General features: G+C 38.5%; 1 protein-coding gene across 1 annotated transcript; it reads right to left on the bottom strand.

The window, feature by feature from the left end:
* Window positions 1–15075: 15075 nt before the first annotated feature.
* LOC122334569 (apolipoprotein L3-like) lies at window positions 15076–18884 on the bottom strand. The gene is made up of 5 exons (XM_043232572.1): window positions 18742–18884; window positions 17485–17970; window positions 16902–16928; window positions 16718–16816; window positions 15076–16634 (listed from the first exon to the last, which is right to left on the bottom strand). The coding sequence occupies exons 1-5, from the start codon at window positions 18750–18752 to the stop codon at window positions 15731–15733; spliced, it is 1527 nt and encodes a 508-aa protein (XP_043088507.1). The 5' UTR covers window positions 18753–18884; the 3' UTR covers window positions 15076–15730.
* Between the last annotated feature and the right edge of the window lie 1116 nt (window positions 18885–20000).

The following is a 20000-nucleotide window of genomic DNA, read 5'->3' as shown; positions in this document are numbered from 1 at the left end:
GACGGATTCGTGGAGAAAGTCTCTGAGTACCTCGTGCATGAAATCCTGGTGTGTTGACTAACCCCTACAGCATCACAAGGTACTCACAGAGACCGCTAGGAGTCACTAGTTCACCCTTACTGTACGTTTAATCAACATATTACTGTACATACAGCACATAATACTGTAATCACCAAACATTTTTTTTATTTATGATCCAAAGGCTGTTATACATTTATAGCAACAAGACTGACTTACAAGATTGACTTCTTAAAGAATACCCATGTCCATACAACACATGAGTATTCTTTAAAAACAATGCAGAAATTAACCAAAAGGGTTTTTTATGTTTCAAAGGTTGTAGTACATTCCTTGATGCCAGACTGACTTCAAGACTTCAAATTTTGACAGCAGCAATATATTTGCCCTTTTTTTATATTTCTTTTAGTTCTGGTTCCCATTGGTTGATCACCTTCATTGTGTTCAGCTGTCTCCCCTTTTCTCTCTGCCCTGTTTTAGTTCTTGTCCATTGAGTTTCCTGTTTCTCATCGTCTCAGAGGTTGCGTCTTTTCATGCGGATTCATTAAAGACTTTAACGTTTTTTTTACTTCCTGGCTCCTTCATACTCCTCCGGTCTCAACAAGACGTTTCTGTCACTGATTGTGAAACCATACGCTAAAATGTTTTTACTAATCACATTCTCACTGTTACAAAAAACACCCTTTTCAAGTCTTTTGTTTTAAAATTACACATATATTCAAAGTTTAGGAAAGGTTGTTCAAATTTCGGCATTGCAATACATTACAAATATTTAAGTGCACTTTTTTTCCAGAAGGAGGAAGTATTGTCCAAGTAATGTCAGGAAACAGCCCAAGGCTGCATAAAAAAGAAGAAAAAAATAACATTTGGAGAATTACAGTATATTTAAGAGATTCCTTACTGTACATATGATATGTAATTAATGTTTTCACAATTACTGTAATTGTTTTTCAATACTATTTATGAACTGTTTGCACATTATGTGAAATATTGGGACACGTTCACCTGTAGTAAACCAGTCTGGCCACTATGAGTGTACTACACCATCTAGAACATGAAAATAAACCTTTAGCTGAAATACATTAATGTTTTGCAAGAATAGTTATTTATTTTATGTACAGTAAGGGTGATATTGGTAGTAAGACAATATAGCCACGAGGAATGTACTAAAACCTCTGGAACATGAAAATAAAATCATTTTAATGAATCACAGTAATTGTTTCTAGGATTAATTATTAACTGGATGTACAGTAAGGAAGATAACGACAAAATAATCGGTCTGGCCACTAGGATTGTACTACAGGCGTTTAAAAAACCCTTTGGTGAATTTTTGTCATTTTTAAATGAAAAAGTTGAGTACTGTACATACAGTAAGGGGGATTTTTCAAGTAGTAAGTCCGTCTTGTAACTATAAATGTACTGCAGCCTTTGGGATACGGTGAATTACAGTAATTGAGCTAAGTCCTACACATACAGTAATCAGAGAATTTAATATTCGATCTGAACATTGAAACATAAGTGGCTGAATCTCACAAAGAGACCCAAGACAACAGGATGTCATAAATTTGTCCTGGAGACCCTGGAGCTTCAAGGCAAGCAGATCCAGCAGACTTTGGACAGGACAGCTTGAAACATTAACACAAAGAAGACTTATTCTAACTAATCTCAATTCCTTAACACGTGCAATACAACACAAGAACTTGATGATGTTCATTGATTCATTCATTTTTATTTATATAGTTTAAATTACTTAGTGTGTGTGTGTGTGTTCAAAATTATTAAAAGATCTGCTTCCAGAAGTCATAGATCCTATTTTGAACATTATTAATTCATCATTGTCATTAGGATATGTTCCCAAAACCTTCAAACTGGCTGTAGTTAAACCTCTCATTAAGAAACCACATCTTGATCCCAAAGACTTAGTAAATTACAGACCAATCTCTAATCTCCCTTTTCTGTCAAAGATACTAGAAAAGGTAGTATCCTCACAACTGTATTCCTTTTTAGAAAAAAATGGTGTCTGTGAGGATTTCCAATCAGGTTTTAGACCGTACCATAGTACTGAGACTGCTCTCATTAGAGTTACTAATGACCTGCTTCTATCATCTGATCGTGGTTTTATCTCGTTATTAGTGCTATTAGATCTTAGCGCAGCATTCGATACTATCCATCACAACATTCTCTTGAAGAGACTAGAAAACTATGTCAGCATTAGAGGAAGCGCCTTAGCATGGTTTAAATCATATCTATCTGACCGCTATCAGTTTGTGGCATTAAATGAGGAGGTATCATATCAATCACAAGTGAAATATGGAGTTCCTCAAGGCTCAGTGCTAGGACCGTTACTTTTCAACCTGTACATGTTACCTCTGGGAGATATTATCAGGAGTCATGGTGTTAGCTTTCACTGCTATGCTGATGATACTCAGCTCTATATTTCAGCGCAGCCTGGTGATACACACCAAACTGAGAATCTAACAGAATGACATTATAATAAACAAGACACAAAAGTACATTTGGGGAGAATATCTGAAAAACTACAAGGTGTGCTCAAATTCGAGGTTGTGATGGAAAAGCGAACAGATTCCTGCTGTTTGGGTCTCCCTTGCTGCCAGCTGCTGACAGTTTAGAAATACAACCCACCAAAGCCATTAGCACAAAGTGAATCAGCTTCTTTTAAAGATAAGCAAAATGCTTAAACATGCTTATCGCAATCAGCAACCACAGATATAGTGTGTACATGTGTTATGTTTAGCTTCTGCTTTTTCAAAGAGGTTAAAAAAAAAACACAAAAACTATACTTACATAGAGGCCATTTTTTTAATGGTAAAAGTATCCAGCTTGCAGAAGATCTCACAGTTACAGTAAAGGTGTACTTTCTCAGCACGTCTTGTCACGGTTCAGAGGTCTGTCACTTGTTGCGGTTCCTTTACATGTTTCTAATGTTTTCTGTACACACTTAAAAAAATAAAAACATGAAAAAATGGCAAAAAGACTGGAAGCAGGGCCGGTGAATTACAGAAAATAACCCTTTTACAAAATCACAAGCAAAAAAATAGACTTTACGGTCAAATTTGATTAAATTACAGTATATTACTGTTAATACCCTGACTCCCAGAGGGCTGAGCTGCCTTGAACTGCTGGAGTGTGCTTCCTAAGACACCCTTTGTTTTAGGACAATCAGGTGGACAATTGTGAAGAACCAGCAGCACCATCACCAGCACTTGTTGTAGGCATATCAAGCTTACCATTTCACTGATGTTGAATTAAAGTGATATATTAAATTTGGTATTAACAATATATTTTTGATATGCAATGGTTTCAAGGAAATACAGTCAGGGCCTAAAAAGTTTTAGAAAAGTATAACCTTACCCAGAGGTAAAAATGATTGCCTTCCAAGATATTTTCTCTCTTCTTTCTTTTTCTGTTGAGGCATGAAATGGGTGGGTATGCCAACATTTTGATTATGCAAATATTTCATGTAGAAAGCATAAACGTAATCCATATCGTTCTAGTTCATGAAACAAAGCACTACAGTTTAACTATAAACTATTGCTTAAAGTGACAATAATTGTTGTTAAAATGCATAATGTAGTTTTTCAGCTGCATACAATGAAATTCACAGACATCCTTTTTGCTGTTTTACACTGATTTTGCATGAAAAGAAAATACATAATTTCTCATTACATTACATTACATTACATTAGAAGACTTGTCTATGTCTATACAATGGTAGGCTAATAAAAAGTCTCATTTTGGGGAAAAATAATAAAAAGAAATCTCTCCTCTCTTCATCTCATTACAACCACCAGTTCAATAAAAATGACTTACAGTGCTTTACAACTGGTATAGGACAAGAAGAAATAAATAAACTTATCACTGCATCTAAACCAACAATATGCCTATTAGACACTGTACCCTAAATTACTGAAAGAGATGATTCCTGCTTTGGGGTGAGCCAGAGTAAGCAGGCTTTCTGGTGTGGAGAGTAGAAGCTTTCCTTTCCTTCAATGTGTGCGGTGTAGCTTTGGTGTGTTATGTAATCTCTTGTGTGTGTGTGTGTGTGTGTGTGTGTGTGTGTGTGTGTGTGTGTTTCATTCATAGGGACCTGGGACAGTGTGTTCTGCTTGATGGCCCCACTTTTGGGACACCCCAGCCCGGCTAAAGGACTCTTCCATGTTAATTTCATTGATGTTTCTCTTTTGTTGTGGCTCTGTGTCATCTGTCCTATTTTATTTCTTATCATGGTCTCTGTGTTTTACAATTTGAGAGAGTAATAAAATTTCATACTTTTTTATTCACGTCTCTGTTGGTGATTTCAAGGACTAAACTAGTTTGCATGCTTTTCCCTAAATTTCTTTATTTCTCCGGGCTTGTAGCTAGGCTGGTGTGATCACATACCAGTTCACATACCACTCTTTATGCTACAAGATAGTACAAGTTTGTACAGTTCTTCCTCTCCTATAATAGAGAATGAGTGTAATATTTCCTCAGGGGATCTATTGTTCACTAACTGATGTAAATCTGTAGCTGACGGCTGCATAGTTTTATATCTTATAGTATCAATCTTGGAAGTAAAATAGTTCATGAAATTTATTTATTTATTGTTTATTTATTTTTCGTTAATTTAGTCACTGTATTGATTGTTGTGTTTGGGTAGTATTTGTTTTCTTCTAAAAGAGATGAAAAATAATCTAGCAGTTTTTAATCCTCAATGCATATGACTTTCTTATTTCAGATGAAAATAATCAAACATCCTGGCTCTTCCTGTCTTTTTAATGGTTGATATGGTTAAAGCTCCAAAAAGTGCATCCATCCTTCATAATCATACTCCACAAGGCAGCGGTTAATAAAGGCCTTCTGAAGCAAAGCATATTTTACACTCTATAAAGTACATCCTACATTGAACAATTTATCCTTAAGGCAAATCTGTATGGCTGTTTGACCTGAAAGTTAATGATTTGACTTTATAAAGCGTAAAAAATGCCCCCGTAAGGAAGGGTCTGATCTTCCTAATGTTGCATTGGGCAAACCTGCAGGATCTAGTCTGCTGTAATGCCAAGGTTGTGTTGATGGTCATTCAACATTCTGTAAGACACTTCTGTCCAAGAGGCAGAGATGTGAGCAGCAAATGTTGTAATATTCAGCTGGAACGAAAGGGTGAGATGTGTGATAACTATAGCAGTAATATGTAAAGCCATGTTTCTAAATGAAAGACCAATTCTAATGATATGTATATGGAGAACAAAAATGTTCCCTAAGCCCTGAGGTACACCACTAGCTAGATGTTGCGAACAATACATGTTTGATACTCAATGGTTTCAAGGAAATACAGTCAGGGCCTAAAAAGTATGAGAAAAGTATCACCCTACCCAGAGTTAAAAATGATTGCCTTCCAAGATATTTTCTCTCTTCTTTTTTTGAAAATTCTCCAAGGTCTGTTGAGGCATGAAATGGGTGGGTATGCCAACATTTTGATTATGCAAATATTTCATGTAGAAAGCATAAACGTAATCCATATCGTTCTAGTTCATGAAACTATTGCTTGAAGTGACAATGATTGTTGTTAAAATGTAGTTTTCAGCTGCATACAATAAAATTCACAGACTTTTTTTTTTTGGGTGTTTTACACTGATTTTGCCTGAAAAGAAAATAAATAATTTGTCATTGTATTACATTAGAAGACTTGTCTATGCTGAATACCCTCACATGATACTATCTACAATGGTAGGCTAATAGAAATACTTTTTTATTGCTACTTAAGGAATAAAAAAATAATAGGACTCAAGAAAGAGAAAAGCTAAAGATACGAGGCTAGTAGCACAGAGTTTTATCGGTCATCTTTTGGAATCATGGCTAAATGAAATTCTGGTCATTGATTTCACAGTATGAGAGCCACGTAGTTCAGGTGTGGAAAACGTGCTTGTGATGACTGACGTGTTAAGTAAGTACACACTTGCGGTTCCTACTTGGGACCAGTGGGCTGAAATGGTTGCTCAGGCCTTGGTTATGAATGGTTCTACAAGTTTGGTATTCCACGCCATTTACATTCTGATCAGGGACGCAATTTTGAGTCGCAAACTGTGTGGCTTGTATGCCGTAGAGAAATCCTCCAGCAGGAAACGGGTAATGTGAACATTTTAACCACATCCTGCATAACTTGCTACGCACTTTACCGGTATCCAGAAAGAGGGACTGGGTTTCCAGTTTGCCCCAGGTTGTCTTTTTTTATAATACCACTCCACAACAAGCCACTGGGGAGTCGCCCCATTTTTTAATGTTGGGACAGGAGCCACGGCTGCCCGTGAACTTTTTGTTGGGTAGGGTACAGGAACCAATGGTTGGTAGTGTACACGAGTGGATCCGGGAGCACCAATTCAGGCCACAAGTGGCGTTTGAAGGAGCCCGGGAGCGACTGCAATTGGCTGCTAGCCGGCGCGAGATTAAACACAATCAGCATGTGAGGGATGCACCCTTGGTAGAGGGCCAGTTGGTGTACCTTAGAGAACATGTCCATAAGGGTCGACATAAGATTCAGGATATGTGGAGCTCGAACAAGCATCAGGTAGTGCGGGCCCCCCAGGAAGGGGAGGGGTTTACTCCTTTGCTCCTTGGGGTTATTTGAGTAAGGTAAGAATGTGCATTGTTCACTCTTTAAAGAGCGAGTACAAGGAGATGCTGCTTTGGGGACATATTTTGAGCAGGGATTAGAATGCCCAGAAGTACCTATGCAGGAAGAGGAAGAGGATGTAGATTTGGTGCAGGTGATGGCTAGAGGTCCCACTACCTCAAGTAGGGAGGGGGTGATATTTAATTTGCCTGTACGCCACAGAGCTCAGTCACCAGAAGGAGTGTCGGATCTGGCTGTTTTAGGACCTGTGGGTAATTCTGTCAAATTAGAGGTGCTAGACATTGGTCTTGCTCGGATTTCAGTTTTGGTGCCTGAAGGGGGAAGACGAACACTCCAATTCCCATCACCTTCCACGTATGTCAATACATTCTGAGTCCAATCATATAGGGGCTATTTTTAGAAATGGGAATTGAGACAGTGAGGTTACTATTCGTTTTGGCATTGTCGGGTCGGCGATGCAAAAGTGGAGGGGGTAGACTGAAGTGAATGACGGTTCGCGGGAAATGTATACCTTTTTATTGGCAGATTGGGCAGCACCACAGGTATATATAAAGGGTTTCCCCGAAAACCGTTGACTACTGCAACGCCCTCCTTGCTGGTCTCCCAGCCTCTACAACCAGACCTCTTCAGATGGTCCAGAATGCAGCGGCAAGGGTGGTCTTCAACGAACCAAGGAGGGCCCACGTCACGCCCCTCTTCATTAGTTTACACTGGCTTCCTATAGATGCCCGCATCAAATTCAAATCCCTGATGCTGGCCTACAGGACAATCACAGGCTCCGCTCCCTCGTACTTACACTCACTAATTAAATCATATGTTCCCTCCAGGTGCCTACGCTCTGCCAACGAAAGGCGTCTTGCAGTGCCTTCACAAAAAGGTGCAAAATCACTCTTGCGCACCTTCACTTGGTCTGTTCCTCGCTCGCAATTTTCAAAAACCAACGCTGAGTTTGAGGTACGTGCGGTTGGCGTTTAGTTCATAGATGGCATATATCATAGGTTTAATACATTCTTTGTGCAGCTGGTTGGTTTCCGCAGCGATGCTCTTATATTGCTGTTGCTGGGACAGTGTGGTCTGCTTGATGCCCGGTGCCTAGCCTCCCTACTTTTGGGACACCCCAGCCCGGCTAAAGGACTCCATGTTAATTTCATTGATGTTTCTCTATTGTTGTGGCTCTGTGTCATCTGTCCTATTTTATTTCTTGTCATGGTCTCTGTGCTTTACAATTTGAGAGAGTTATAAAAATTTCCAGTTCTCATACTACTCTTTATGCCACAAGATAGTACAAGTTTGTACAATTCTGTGTTTTTCTTACTTTATAAAGCATAAAATATGCAGAGGTAAAAATGATTGCCTTCCAAGATGTTATCTCTCTTCTTTTTTTTGGAAAATTCTCCAAGGCCTGTTGAGGCATGAAATGGGTGAGTATGGCAACATTTTGATTATGCAAATATTTCATGTAGAAAGCATAAACGTAATCCATATCGTTCTAGTTCATGAAACAAAGCACTACAGTTTAACTATAACAATGTAGTTTTTCAGCTTCATACAGTAAAATTCACAGACATCCTTTTTGCTGTTTTACACTGAATTTGCATGAAAAAAATACAGAATTTGTCATTACATTACAGTAGAAGACTTATCTATGCTGAATACCCTCACATGACACTACACATGATTCTACTATGGTAGGCTAATAAAAACATCATTTTGAATGATTTTGAAATATTTTCCCATTTACAGGAATTATCTGTAAATATTAAGTAGCATTTTATGTAAAATTACTCTTTGTGTGTGTGTGTGTGTATATATATATATATATATATATATATATATATATATATATATATATATATATATATATATATATAGAGAAAAAGAGAGAGAGAGAGAGAAAAAAAAAAAGGTTGTAAAAGTATCCAGCTTGCATAAGATCTCACAGTTACAGTAATGGTGTACTTTCTCAGCATGTCTTGACACTGTTCAGAGGTTTCCGATGTGGTCTGTACAGATTAGCAGCACATTTCTGTTTTCACAGCGCATTTTGCTTGATGGTGTGAGACTTCACAGCAAAACCTTTTTCTATTTGCATGCTCTTTTTTTGTTTGTTTGTTTTTTTCATTTGCTGTGCATTGGCCTGCCATACAGTTATTAAAATGTCACATATATTCAGAGAAATAAGAAATTGTACTTAAGTAAAAGTTAAGGAATAAAAAAATAATATGACTCTTGAAAGAGAAAAAAAGATGTCTCCTGAAAAACTACCCAAGCTACTGTATTACAAAGTACTTCAGTATTATTACTAATAAGCAGAAGTCTCATTTTGGGGAAAAATAATAAAAAGAAATCTCTCCTCTCTTTTTCTCTGGCTACTGTGTGCAGACCACCAGTTCAATAATAATGACTTTATGAATTTGTGAATTTCTTCACTGGTAAAATAAATAACATTAGAAATACAATAACAAATTTATATTCTACAGCGTCTATCGCTTTCGCTTCATTCATTACACCCAAAGAAAAATTACAGTGCTTTACAACTAAAGGACAAGAAGAGCTAAATAAACTTATCACTGCATCTAAACCAACAATATGCCTATTAGACACTGTACCCTAAAATACTGAAAGAGATGTAGCCCGTAGCAGAAGAACTGCTTATCAATATTATTAACCCATCGTTATCTTTAGGCAGTGTCCCAAAATAATTCAAGCTGGTGGTTATTGAACCTTTTAATAAGCCTTAATAACTGAAATACTTTAACTAGATCCTAATGAACTGGCCAATTTAAAATCTACCTTTATTTCAAGTTTCAAAAGTTGTATCTGCTTAATTGTGAGGCTTCTTGCAAAAAAAAAAACTCTCTGTGAAGCATTTCAGACAGGTTTCAGGGCCCATCATAGCACAGAAACTGCACTTGTTAAAATTACAAATGACTTACTTCTTACGTAATTCCAAGGCTGCATGTCATTGCTAGTTTTACTTGATGCATGTAGATCATGGCACACTGATTATAAAATACAGATATTCAAAGACAGGCTTTAACATGGTTTAGATCCTTCCTATGTAATAACTACCATTTTGTTTATTTAAATGGACAGTCATCTCATTTATTACCAGTAAAGGAGTAAGGAGTACCACAAGGATCTGTCCTAGGTTTTCTGCTACTTTCAATATACATGTAGCTCCTTGGTAATATTATTAGAAAACACAGAATTAATTTGCATTGCTATGCGGATGATATTCAACTATATATCTCAACAAGACCAAATTAAATTTCAAACACATCTAAACTAACAGAGTGTGTTAAAACTGTAAAAGATTGGATGACCAGTCATTTTCTTCTATAAGAGAAAAGACAGAGATATTACTTATTGGACCAAAAAGAGTACTCAGAATCTTTTACGTTACAATTTGTAACTAATGTACTGTTACTTCCTCTACTGTCAAAAATCTGGGCATTATATTAGACAGCAATTTATTTCCCATGTTAGAAAAAAAAGTATTTTTCCATCTTAGAAACATGGCCAAGCTACGAAATATGCTTCTAATGCAGAAAAGTTAATACATGCATGCATGACCTCTAGACTGCACTATTGTAATGCATTGCTAGGATGTCCTGCATCTTCGATAAGCAAGCTACAAATAGTCCAAAATACTGCTGCTAGTCCTTACCAGGTCGAGAAAAGAGGATCATATACCCTCAATTATACAGTCTCTGCACTGGCTACCTAATAAGTTCTGCATCAGTTAAAAAATATTTTGAGTCACCTATAAGGCCCTGAACAGTTTAACTCCTGCATACCTAACTAGTATTCTACCATGCTACAGTCCAACCCGGTCTTTAAGGTCACAAAACTGTGGCATCTTGTGGAGGCTGGGGACAGCACCGTTGGACTTGTTTTTTCTTTTTAAGAACGGGGACTGGAGGGTGTGTTACACCTATAGGGGGATCACACTCCTCAGCCTCCCCAGGAGGGTCTATGCCAGTGTACTGAAGAGGAGAATTTGTCCGATAGTCGAACCTCGGATCCAGGAGGAACAATGCAGCTTTCATCCTGGTCATGGAAGACTGGACCAGCTCTTTAGGTATTGCAGGGTTCATGGGAGTTTACCCAACCAATCCACATGTGCTTTGTGGATTTGGAGAAGGTATTCAACCGTGTCCCTCATGGTGTCCTGGGAGGAGTTCTGGGAGTATGGGGTCTGGTCCCTGTATGATCGGAGCAGGAGCTTGGCTTGCATTGCCGGCAGTAAGTCAGACTTATTCTTGGTGCATGTTGGACTCCAACAGGGCTGCCCTTTATCACCTGTCCTGTTAATTATATTTATGGACAGGAGTTCTCTTCCTCCACATTGAGAGAGGCCAGCTAAGGTGGCTTGGGCATCCCGTTGGAGGTGTTCAGGGCATGTCCCATCGGAAGGAGGCCCTGGGGAATAGGATACACTGGAGGGACTATGTCTCTCAGCTGGAAGAGCACTGGAAGAGCTGGAGAAAGTGTCTGGGGAGAGGGAGGTCTGGGCGTCCCTACCTGGCCTCGGATAAGCAGAAGAAAATGGATGGATGAAATAATATATACACATAATGTAGAAGCTTAATTTCACTTTATTTATGTAGCACTTTTTAACAATACAGAACAATACAGAACCAAATGAGAAATCCTGATTGTTAGAAGACCTGCTTCAGCAGACCAAAGAGCATGTGTGGATGTATAGTGGGTTAAACCCATATAAGTGTGCATGAAAATTTTATAATCAATACAAAGACTGACAGGAAGCCAGTGCCATTTTTCCAAAGAAACTGTAATGTGCTCCCATGCACTGGTCCTATTCAGTAATCCAGCAGCTGAATTTGGCACCAACTGTAATTTACTTAGAGTAGCTTTAGTCCTAATCAGCAAAGCATTTCAATAATCAATACTCAAAAACACAAAAGTGTTGATTAACTTTTCAGCCACAGAAAAAGTCAACATGGGATGTATTTTGGCAATGTTTCTGAGATGAAAAAAAGAATATATAACTGTATTACAAATGTGTGGTTCAAATGTTAAGTTATTGTCAAATATCACCCCCCAACTGATGAAGTGAACCAATAAGCATTACTTCGGGCTTATCAGTGTTTAGACAGAGAAGACATTCATTTTTGAATCTCTGTAAATCATTGAGAAAGAAAAAACACAGGCATATTGACATCAGGGTTTGAATGTACGTAAATCTGAGTGTCATTGTCATGAATGTGAAAGTTAAGACCAATTGTTCTTAAAAGTTTTCCTTGGGTAAAAATTTAAATACTAAAAAGTAAAGAGCCCAAAACAGAACCCTGGGGGACACCAGAGTACAAGGCACTGACTTCAGACCTGCATCCACCCGTTACAACCAACTGCTTGCAATCAGAGAGACAGGACTCAGCAAAACCAGAAACTCCAAATACAGTCTCTAAATGGTAGAATAGAAGAGAGTGATCTATAGTGTCAAAAGCGCCACTAGGATAGATAAACCGAATCAGAAGCCATTAACAAATCACTAAAGCTGTTTTACTGCTATGGAGTTTACAAAATCCTGCTTGAAGTGGCTCAAAAAAATGATTGAAAGAAAGATGTTAAAGCAATTGAGAAGCCACAGTTGGTTTTAAAATCTTAGCAAGGGATGGAAGATTAGCGAACGTTATCAAAGTCTATGTTTTGGTTTTTGGTAGTGGGGTGACAGCAGCAATTTTAAGAGCAGCTGGCACAACGTCATTGATAATACTCAAAATAGCAGGACAACAGAGGATCAAAACATGATTTAAACAGAGAAAATAGAACCAAATCAACTCTGCAACTCTGCATTTTCAAGACCATATTACGGTACATAGAGACTGGGAGTCTTGAATAGCAATGTTTCAAAGAGAAATACCAAAGATTTCTGAAATATTTAACGAAGTTATACTCAAGTAAGCCTCTTTCCAAGCCTCATGTGTCAAGGCCAGACAAAAGAATAAAAACTTTGTCATCCAAGTCTCTGGAATCAATTCACTGATAATCTCTAGAAGTTAAGTGTCCCCAACAAAGAAGACAGAGGAACCAGAACCCCATCCATACAGAATGAAGAAGAAAAACCTGGGGAGAAACCAGACTCAGTTGAGACCAGTTCTCCTCTGACCGGACGACCAGCACTTAACTTCCTGTTCAGTTTTAAACACAGCTGTGTCAGAGAGTGTAAATGACTTAGAGTGTGTGAGTGTGTGTGTGAGTGTGTGTGTGTGTGAGTGTGTGTGTGTGTGTGTGTGTGTGTGTGTGTGTGTGAGTGTGTGTGTGTGTGTGTGTGTGTGTGTGTGTGTGTGTGTGTGTGTGTGTGTGTGTGTGTGTGTACGTCTGGATCCAGTGATCTGTCCACGGGCGCATCTAGGTGTTCTGGTCTCTGATGAACATAATCTCTGGGTGCTGATCCACCATCTAGTCTGGATACAAACTGAAAACAGACTGAGAAAGAGACAGGACTAATATTAGCGTAGATGCTGTAAACTCCTTTAACAGATTTAAATAATAAAAGTGTGTTGGTGTGTTATGTGTAGAATAGGTTAAAAATATGTGTTTTTAATCTAGATATAAACTAATAGAGTGTGTCTGCTTCCCGAACAGAGTTAGGGAGATTGTGCCTAGAGTTTAGGTGCTAGATAGGAAAAGGATCTTGTGCCAGCAGTTTTGAGAACGCAGCGGACGTGCAGGACTATAATGTGATAAGAGCTCGCTCAAGTATTGAGGAGCTAAACCATTCAGGGCTTTATAGGTAATTAATAAGATTTTAATATCTATCTGATGTTTGATAGGGAGCCAGTGCAGTGTTGACAGAACCGGGCTAATATGATCATACTTCCTACTTCTAGTAAGGACTCTGGCTGCTGGGTTTTGGACTAGATGAAGTTTGTTTATTAAGCGTGCAGAACAACCACCCAATAAAGCATTACAATAATCTAACCTTGAGGTCATAAACACATGAATTAATATTTCTGCATTAGAGGTTGAAAGCATTGGTCGTAATTTAGATATATTTTTAAGAAGAAAAACACAGTTTTACAGATGCTAGAAACATGGTTTTGAAGGAAAGATTGCGGTCAAACAGCACACCTAGGTTCCTAACTGATGATGAAGAATTAACAGAGCAGCCATCAAGTGATAGACTGTGTTCTAGATTATTATATGTGGGGTTTTTAGGTCCAATTATTAGCACCTCTGTTTTTTCAGAATTTAGCATTAAGAAGTTACTCATCATCCAGTTTTTTATATCGACTATGCATTCTGTTAGATTCTCAATTTGGTGTGTATCACCAGGCTGCGCTGAAATATAGAGCTGAGTATCATCAGCATAGCAGTGAAAGCTAACACCATGACTCCTGATAATATCTCCCAGAGGTAACATGTACAGGTTGAAAAGTAACGGTCCTAGCACTGAGCCTTGAGGAACTCCATATTTCTCTTGTGATCGATATGATACCTCCTCATTTAATGCCACAAACTGATAGCGGTCAGATAGATATGATGTAAACCATGCTAAGGCGCTTCCTCTAATGCCAACATAGTTTTCTAGTCTCTTCAAGAGAATGTTGTGATCGATAGTATCGAATGCTGCGCTAAGATCTAATAGCACTAATAACGAGATAAAACCACGATCAGATGATAGAAGCAGGTCATTAGTAACTCTAATGAGAGCAGTCTCAGTACTATGGTACGGTCTAAAACCTGATTGGAAATCCTTGCAGATACCATTTTTTTCTAAAAAGGAATACAGTTGTGAGGATACTACCTTTTCTAGTATCTTTGACAGAAAAGGGAGATTAGAGATTGGTCTGTAATTACAGCCATGGTCTTTGGGGTACATGATGCAAGAAGAGGAGATGTTTAGGTCAGGTAACTCCATGTTATAAAAGACACCTGGCCAGCTAAACCGGCTTCATGGTACAGGCCCCTGGTTTCTGTCTTCTGTTAATCAGTTCATTATGTTCAGGTGTGTCATTTAATTAACACCATTACCTTCCTCATAGCAGTTCTTTCCTTCTGTTGAGTGTTTAGTTTGTCCTATATTTTGTGTGTTGCTACTCTTCAGTTAGGCTTTTAGTTGTGTTTTGCAATACGTTTATCTAAGATTTATGCATGCATTTATTGAAATTAGGAATTCAAATGATGCCCAACCTTACTAATACCCTTACTAAAACAAACAAAAAGCATGCTGTGAAAACGTTTTTGCTGTGAAGTCTCACACCATCAAGGAACCTTTGTGGTCCGTGCTCCTTTCAGCATTTTTGTTTGTGTGTTTGTTTTGTGGATTAATAAGTCATTTCCGAAATTCCTAAATGGGAGATGCAGTCAGGTATTATCTTGATCCTGGAGGTTGATGAGAAATATACTCTTGATCCCGATAATAGTTCACTTGCAATAAATGATAGACTCTTGAGTTAAAATCGCATCACCACTCATGCTTTCGCTTTATTAAAAACAATCAAACAGCAAACAAATGATGATCTCTTACGCAAAAAAAAAGGAAAAAATGACAATGAGTAGCCTTCACCAGGAGGTGCGACCAAATATCTAACACAAGCATTGCTGTTTCATACTCAGAAGGCAGTTACTTACTTCTAGTTACTTAACTACATATTAGGCAAAACAATCTCTTATAAAATATGCAAGAGATTAGCTCAAAATCAAAATACACAGCTTTGAGTTAATGATTAGTTCAGCTCAAGCAAAAATTATAATCACACACAAAATAAGTTTGCTTTCTTCTTTCTCAGGGAGGAACAAACCTCTCTCCCTCTCTCTCTATCTCTTTCTCCTCAACATTTCATCTCTTTGAAAAAGCAAAAGCTAAACGTAACATAAAGTATAGATTCTATGTATAGTTGCTAATTGCAATAAGCATGTTTAAGCATTTTGCGTATCTTAAAAACAAGCTGATTTACTTTGTGCTAATGGCTATGGCGGTTTATTTTTTGACTGCTGAATCTTTATTTTAGACTTGAATTCGTTAACATGATATTGTGAAAACGATTTCTTAATTCGCAGGCGTCTTTTCTCTCTCGGCCACCGTCAAAAATGAGCTCATTTCAGTATTTAAGGGAGAAATGGGCCCTCCACAGTGTCCCTGTCCTTGCTAAACGTATCTATGCCTATGCATAAGGAATTATGCATTTTCTCCCAGGTCTCCAGCTCGGATTTAAACAGAGCCGCCCTGGAGCGGATGAGGTCAGAGGCCTCGCTCTTGCTCCCTTGAGAAAGACTTATGCTTTCATTAACAATACAATAGATGTCGAGGCCAATAAAGAGGGCATTCACGACGCCAGACGCAACTTTAGAAACCTTTACGATGCCCAGTGTTTTCGTGTTTGCCAGCTTTGTCTTAGCCATGTGTGCAGCCACCTCGGGTACATCGTTGTGCTGTATTGCAAATTTGGATGCTGTTTCAGCTGCTTTCTCGCCTTTATACGCTGCATATGCTTCAAATGCACCCGCACCAGTTTGAGCTATGTCTGCAGCATTGTGGCCAATGGCCGAAGCATCTATTCCACTGGACAGCAATAAACAGTGTTCACAGTGGGCCACTTCTTTCAAACTCTCTTTAATCTTCATCATATCCTCCTTGTAACTATCTAAATAATTTTGTGCAGACTGCTCTTGGTAACGGTTGACTTGGCTCTCAGTGATACTTGTTACAACGGCATTGGCTCCACTGGTGACACCCAGACCGGCCCCTATCACAGTGAAGGCCAATGACGCTCCTGCGGAGAACGGGGCAAGAACTATTCCAAGAATACTCAGGATACCCCCTGTAATCCCCAATGAACTACCAACCACATTGGAGACGCTGGCCCCATATTTCATTGAGTCCAGCTTCTTGGCCCTCTCCTCCAGGTCAGCCAGGAACTGCCACATTCTCTTGCCGCATTTGCCGTACACATCTACGAACGTCTGAGCGTCGTCCTGAAAGAGGAACACCAGCCGGGTGCGAGGGTTCATCCTGGACGAGAAGAAAGACAGACTCGATTCTGCTGCTTTCCACCAAACCATTTGATTCAAAGGTGTCTGAGCTCGAGGTCTCACCTGATTTGAGACAACTGCTCCAGAGTGTCATGCATCTGACTCATGGTGTCTTCGTCCGCGTCCAAAATGAGCTGCACTAAAGGCTCGTGACTGTTACGGCTGTGAAGAATTGCAGTGTAATTGAAAAAAGACCCATTTCCGTTTTTTCATCAACCTTGAATGAGACGGAAACGTATATACTTACTTATAGATGTCCACAGCCAGAACTGAACTGTTGAGAAAACGTGAAGAGATGAATCATTTATTTTGATCTAATTATGTTATTTAGCAGAAATCTGAAGCGAAACGATGCTGCTTCGGGTAAGACATGGAAAATCGTACCCTTCATCATAGCTCTGTGTTCAGCTCGTTAAGACAGAAGGAGCAATGCTTTTTGAATCAATTGTGCAAAATACGTTTTTCTAATAATGAGAACAAATGGTTGCATTTGGAGAAAAATAATACTTTTTGGAATAAAATGTTGTGAATGAATCTATTAAATGATGGCAAAAAGGATGTGAAATAAACCAAACTGGATTATTAATGAGAGATTATTAAAATTAAAATGCTATGAAAACTGTTTCAGGTCATCTGTTTGAACCCCACGATGAGTTTAACACTGTTTCAGTTTTAACGAACATTTTTTACAGACTCGTCAGCTTCTACGAATGAAGAAATCAAAACTCTAGTGAATTTTACAGCGGTACTATAAAGTCGACTGGTTAGCTGTCTCTCCGCTACACTAATGTCAATTATCTTTCGTTGATTAAAGCAGAGTAAAGACTCACTTTTGTCTCACTCTGTGACAAAGGTGTTTTGTCCTGGTTATGTAGTTAATCAGCTGATTGATCAGGATTTCCAGATTATCGAACATAGGCTGGAAGAAGGATTCTGGTTTTTTTTTGAACTGGAGAAGGATAGGAGCATCTATTTTGGCGTCCGAGATGACTGACTGCACCGTTTCAGGTCTCTCTCCTCGCAGAAGGAAGACCCGCTCCACGAAGACGCTTCTCGAGGTCACCGTCAGCTTCTCCATCGCTTCCAGGAACGACTCCACTTTCTTCAGACCCTCTATCGTGTCTCTGAGGACGACTTCCATCTTCTTCTCCTTCTCCTCCTCCACGTCGTCATTTTTACCGATTTCTTTCAACTTCTCGATCTCTGCCTTTCTCCCCGAGGCCCACTCCTGCTCCTGGTCACAGAAGTCTTTTAGAGTCTCGATGCAGCCGATCGTGTCGCTGACGTACTCGGTCAGTCTGTCCTGTAAACGGCCCCTGTGCCGCCGAAACAAAGCATGAAATTATTGTAATAAATCAGTCTTAACCTCTCAAGACCTTGCGTCCTCATACGAGGACGTTATATTTTGGATAATGACCATATTTTGCAATTATCATTTAAATCTCATTTTACGTTGTGTGTCACGAATCAATCTGAAAAATAGGGTTTCCAATAAAAAATATGACTTTCTGTTATGTTGATTTGGTAGATGTCCTCATATAAGGGATATATATATATATATATATATATATATATATATATATATATATATATATATATATATATAGGTTTATTATATATAAAGCATTTTGCAAAACATGAATAGGGAAAGAATTATTATTATAATAATTATACCAATTATTACTCCCATTATTGCACTACTTTTTTCATGTTTTCCCAAAAACACATTAACATGCAAATTTGATTTAGTTTACAGGTACATTGCATATACTGAGAAAACCCGTTTATGAGCATTTTACACATATTTTGTCCAAATAAAAATGGATAAAATTCTGTTACAACCAAGTTGAGAGACGTTTTTATAGTTGGTTAAACAGAAAATATCTTGAAAACCAAAAATGTATCAATGATTTGGTTATTTTAAAGAAATCGAGTCCCGACGTCCTCAAACAAGCACACGCAGTAAAGTATGGATTGAATGTCGTGCATTCTTATTATTTTTTGCTAAACCTTTTTTAATGCTCTGAACAATGCGAAGACATCAGAAGCCTGATTATTTTCTGAAGTTCTCATGCGAGTCTCCTCACCTGATGTCCATGCTTTGCTTCGGTCAGATCCGGATTGAGAAGCTCTGATCTGGTTTTTCTGATGCCTCTATCAGCTGTGCTCCACAAAGTGTCACGATCCGGAGCGCAGGCGTTTTAAAAGGCCGCGTCGCGTGACTGAGGCGGCTCTAAACGTCGGGGCGTTTGCTGGGCGGCCCAGAGGCGGGTGAAGTCCCCGAGTAAAAGTGAGAGAGAGAATATTTCTATGAGTGAAAGTCTGAAAAGTTACTCGAGAAAGAAAGTACGAGGGGAACAAAACTACTCTGCAGAGAAACTAATAAAATACACACACCATTATAAACCGTTTCAATAATTGTTGATTATTCCCTTGAAAATACATTTTTACAATTTCCACTGAATGTTTAGCAGCATGTTTTATGAACACAAGCGAGCTGAAAAACCTTTATCAACCCTCTAAATACTTTTGTCATTTAATTTCATCGCCTTTCTATTCTTAGAAAGATTCCTGAAGGAAATGCCACAGGCTCCGAAAAAAAAATGAACTAGGCAGCAAAACAAAAACTAAGAAAAACTGGATTTTCGAACAAACGCGAGGTGGTTAGCCAAAACCCTACTTGAGAGAAAGTGCAGAAGTGTGAAGAAATAGATGCACCGTGTGCTAAAACTATCTGCCTTTTTGTGACCTTGGCTTTCTCACGAATGCAGCCGAGCAGCTTTCTTTGTCAGACTCCTCTTTCTCTATAGTGAACCATTCAGATGCTTCGTTACAAACCATTACTGCGCAATCATTTGAGTTTAAAATAAGCGCTATATATTCGCTGGACGGATCAAGTTCACGCTCATATGATAATAAATTCAGAATATGAGTAAACACGCTCTGGACACTGTACTATATTTCCTGGCAGTAGACTTTTAAGGAGTTAAAATATTGCTTGGCTGTAAATAAAGAGTTCCTAAAATCTGCTGCTCTGTTGACTGAAACATCAAAAAGCTCCTAACAGGCCACTTTTAGTTTTACATTAAAGGCATGTGTATTGCCATATGCTAGATATAAATATGATAATAAACTCTCGTGGAAATGTTTGCATTGATTTATTTAGTAAAGCAATGGTTGGCTTTCATAAGGGATATTAATGTTTAGATTATATTTAGGTGCAGAATCACAGTGAAGTTCACCTGAACTGAAACTAGTTTGATTCTAGTAGTGTTTCTGTAGGATTATTTCAGACTAGGTTGTCTCTGTGTAGCTTTATATGTTTTACTGCACGTGCGTGTTAGTA

Source organism: Puntigrus tetrazona, unplaced genomic scaffold (genome assembly GCF_018831695.1).
Source record: "Puntigrus tetrazona isolate hp1 unplaced genomic scaffold, ASM1883169v1 S000000575, whole genome shotgun sequence".
Classification (NCBI taxonomy): domain Eukaryota; kingdom Metazoa; phylum Chordata; class Actinopteri; order Cypriniformes; family Cyprinidae; genus Puntigrus; species Puntigrus tetrazona.
This window is presented reverse-complemented; position numbering and strand designations above follow the sequence as displayed.

Bases quoted from the DNA above. Each gene is read 5' to 3' on its own strand.
- LOC122334569 (XM_043232572.1), bottom strand. The intron at 16,929-17,484 runs GTGAGTCTTTAC...TTTTCTCAACAG, and splicing joins TGTCACAGAGTGAGACAAAA to TTCAGTTCTGGCTGTGGACA. The intron at 16,817-16,901 runs GTAAGTATATAC...AATTCTTCACAG, and splicing joins CTGGCTGTGGACATCTATAA to CCGTAACAGTCACGAGCCTT.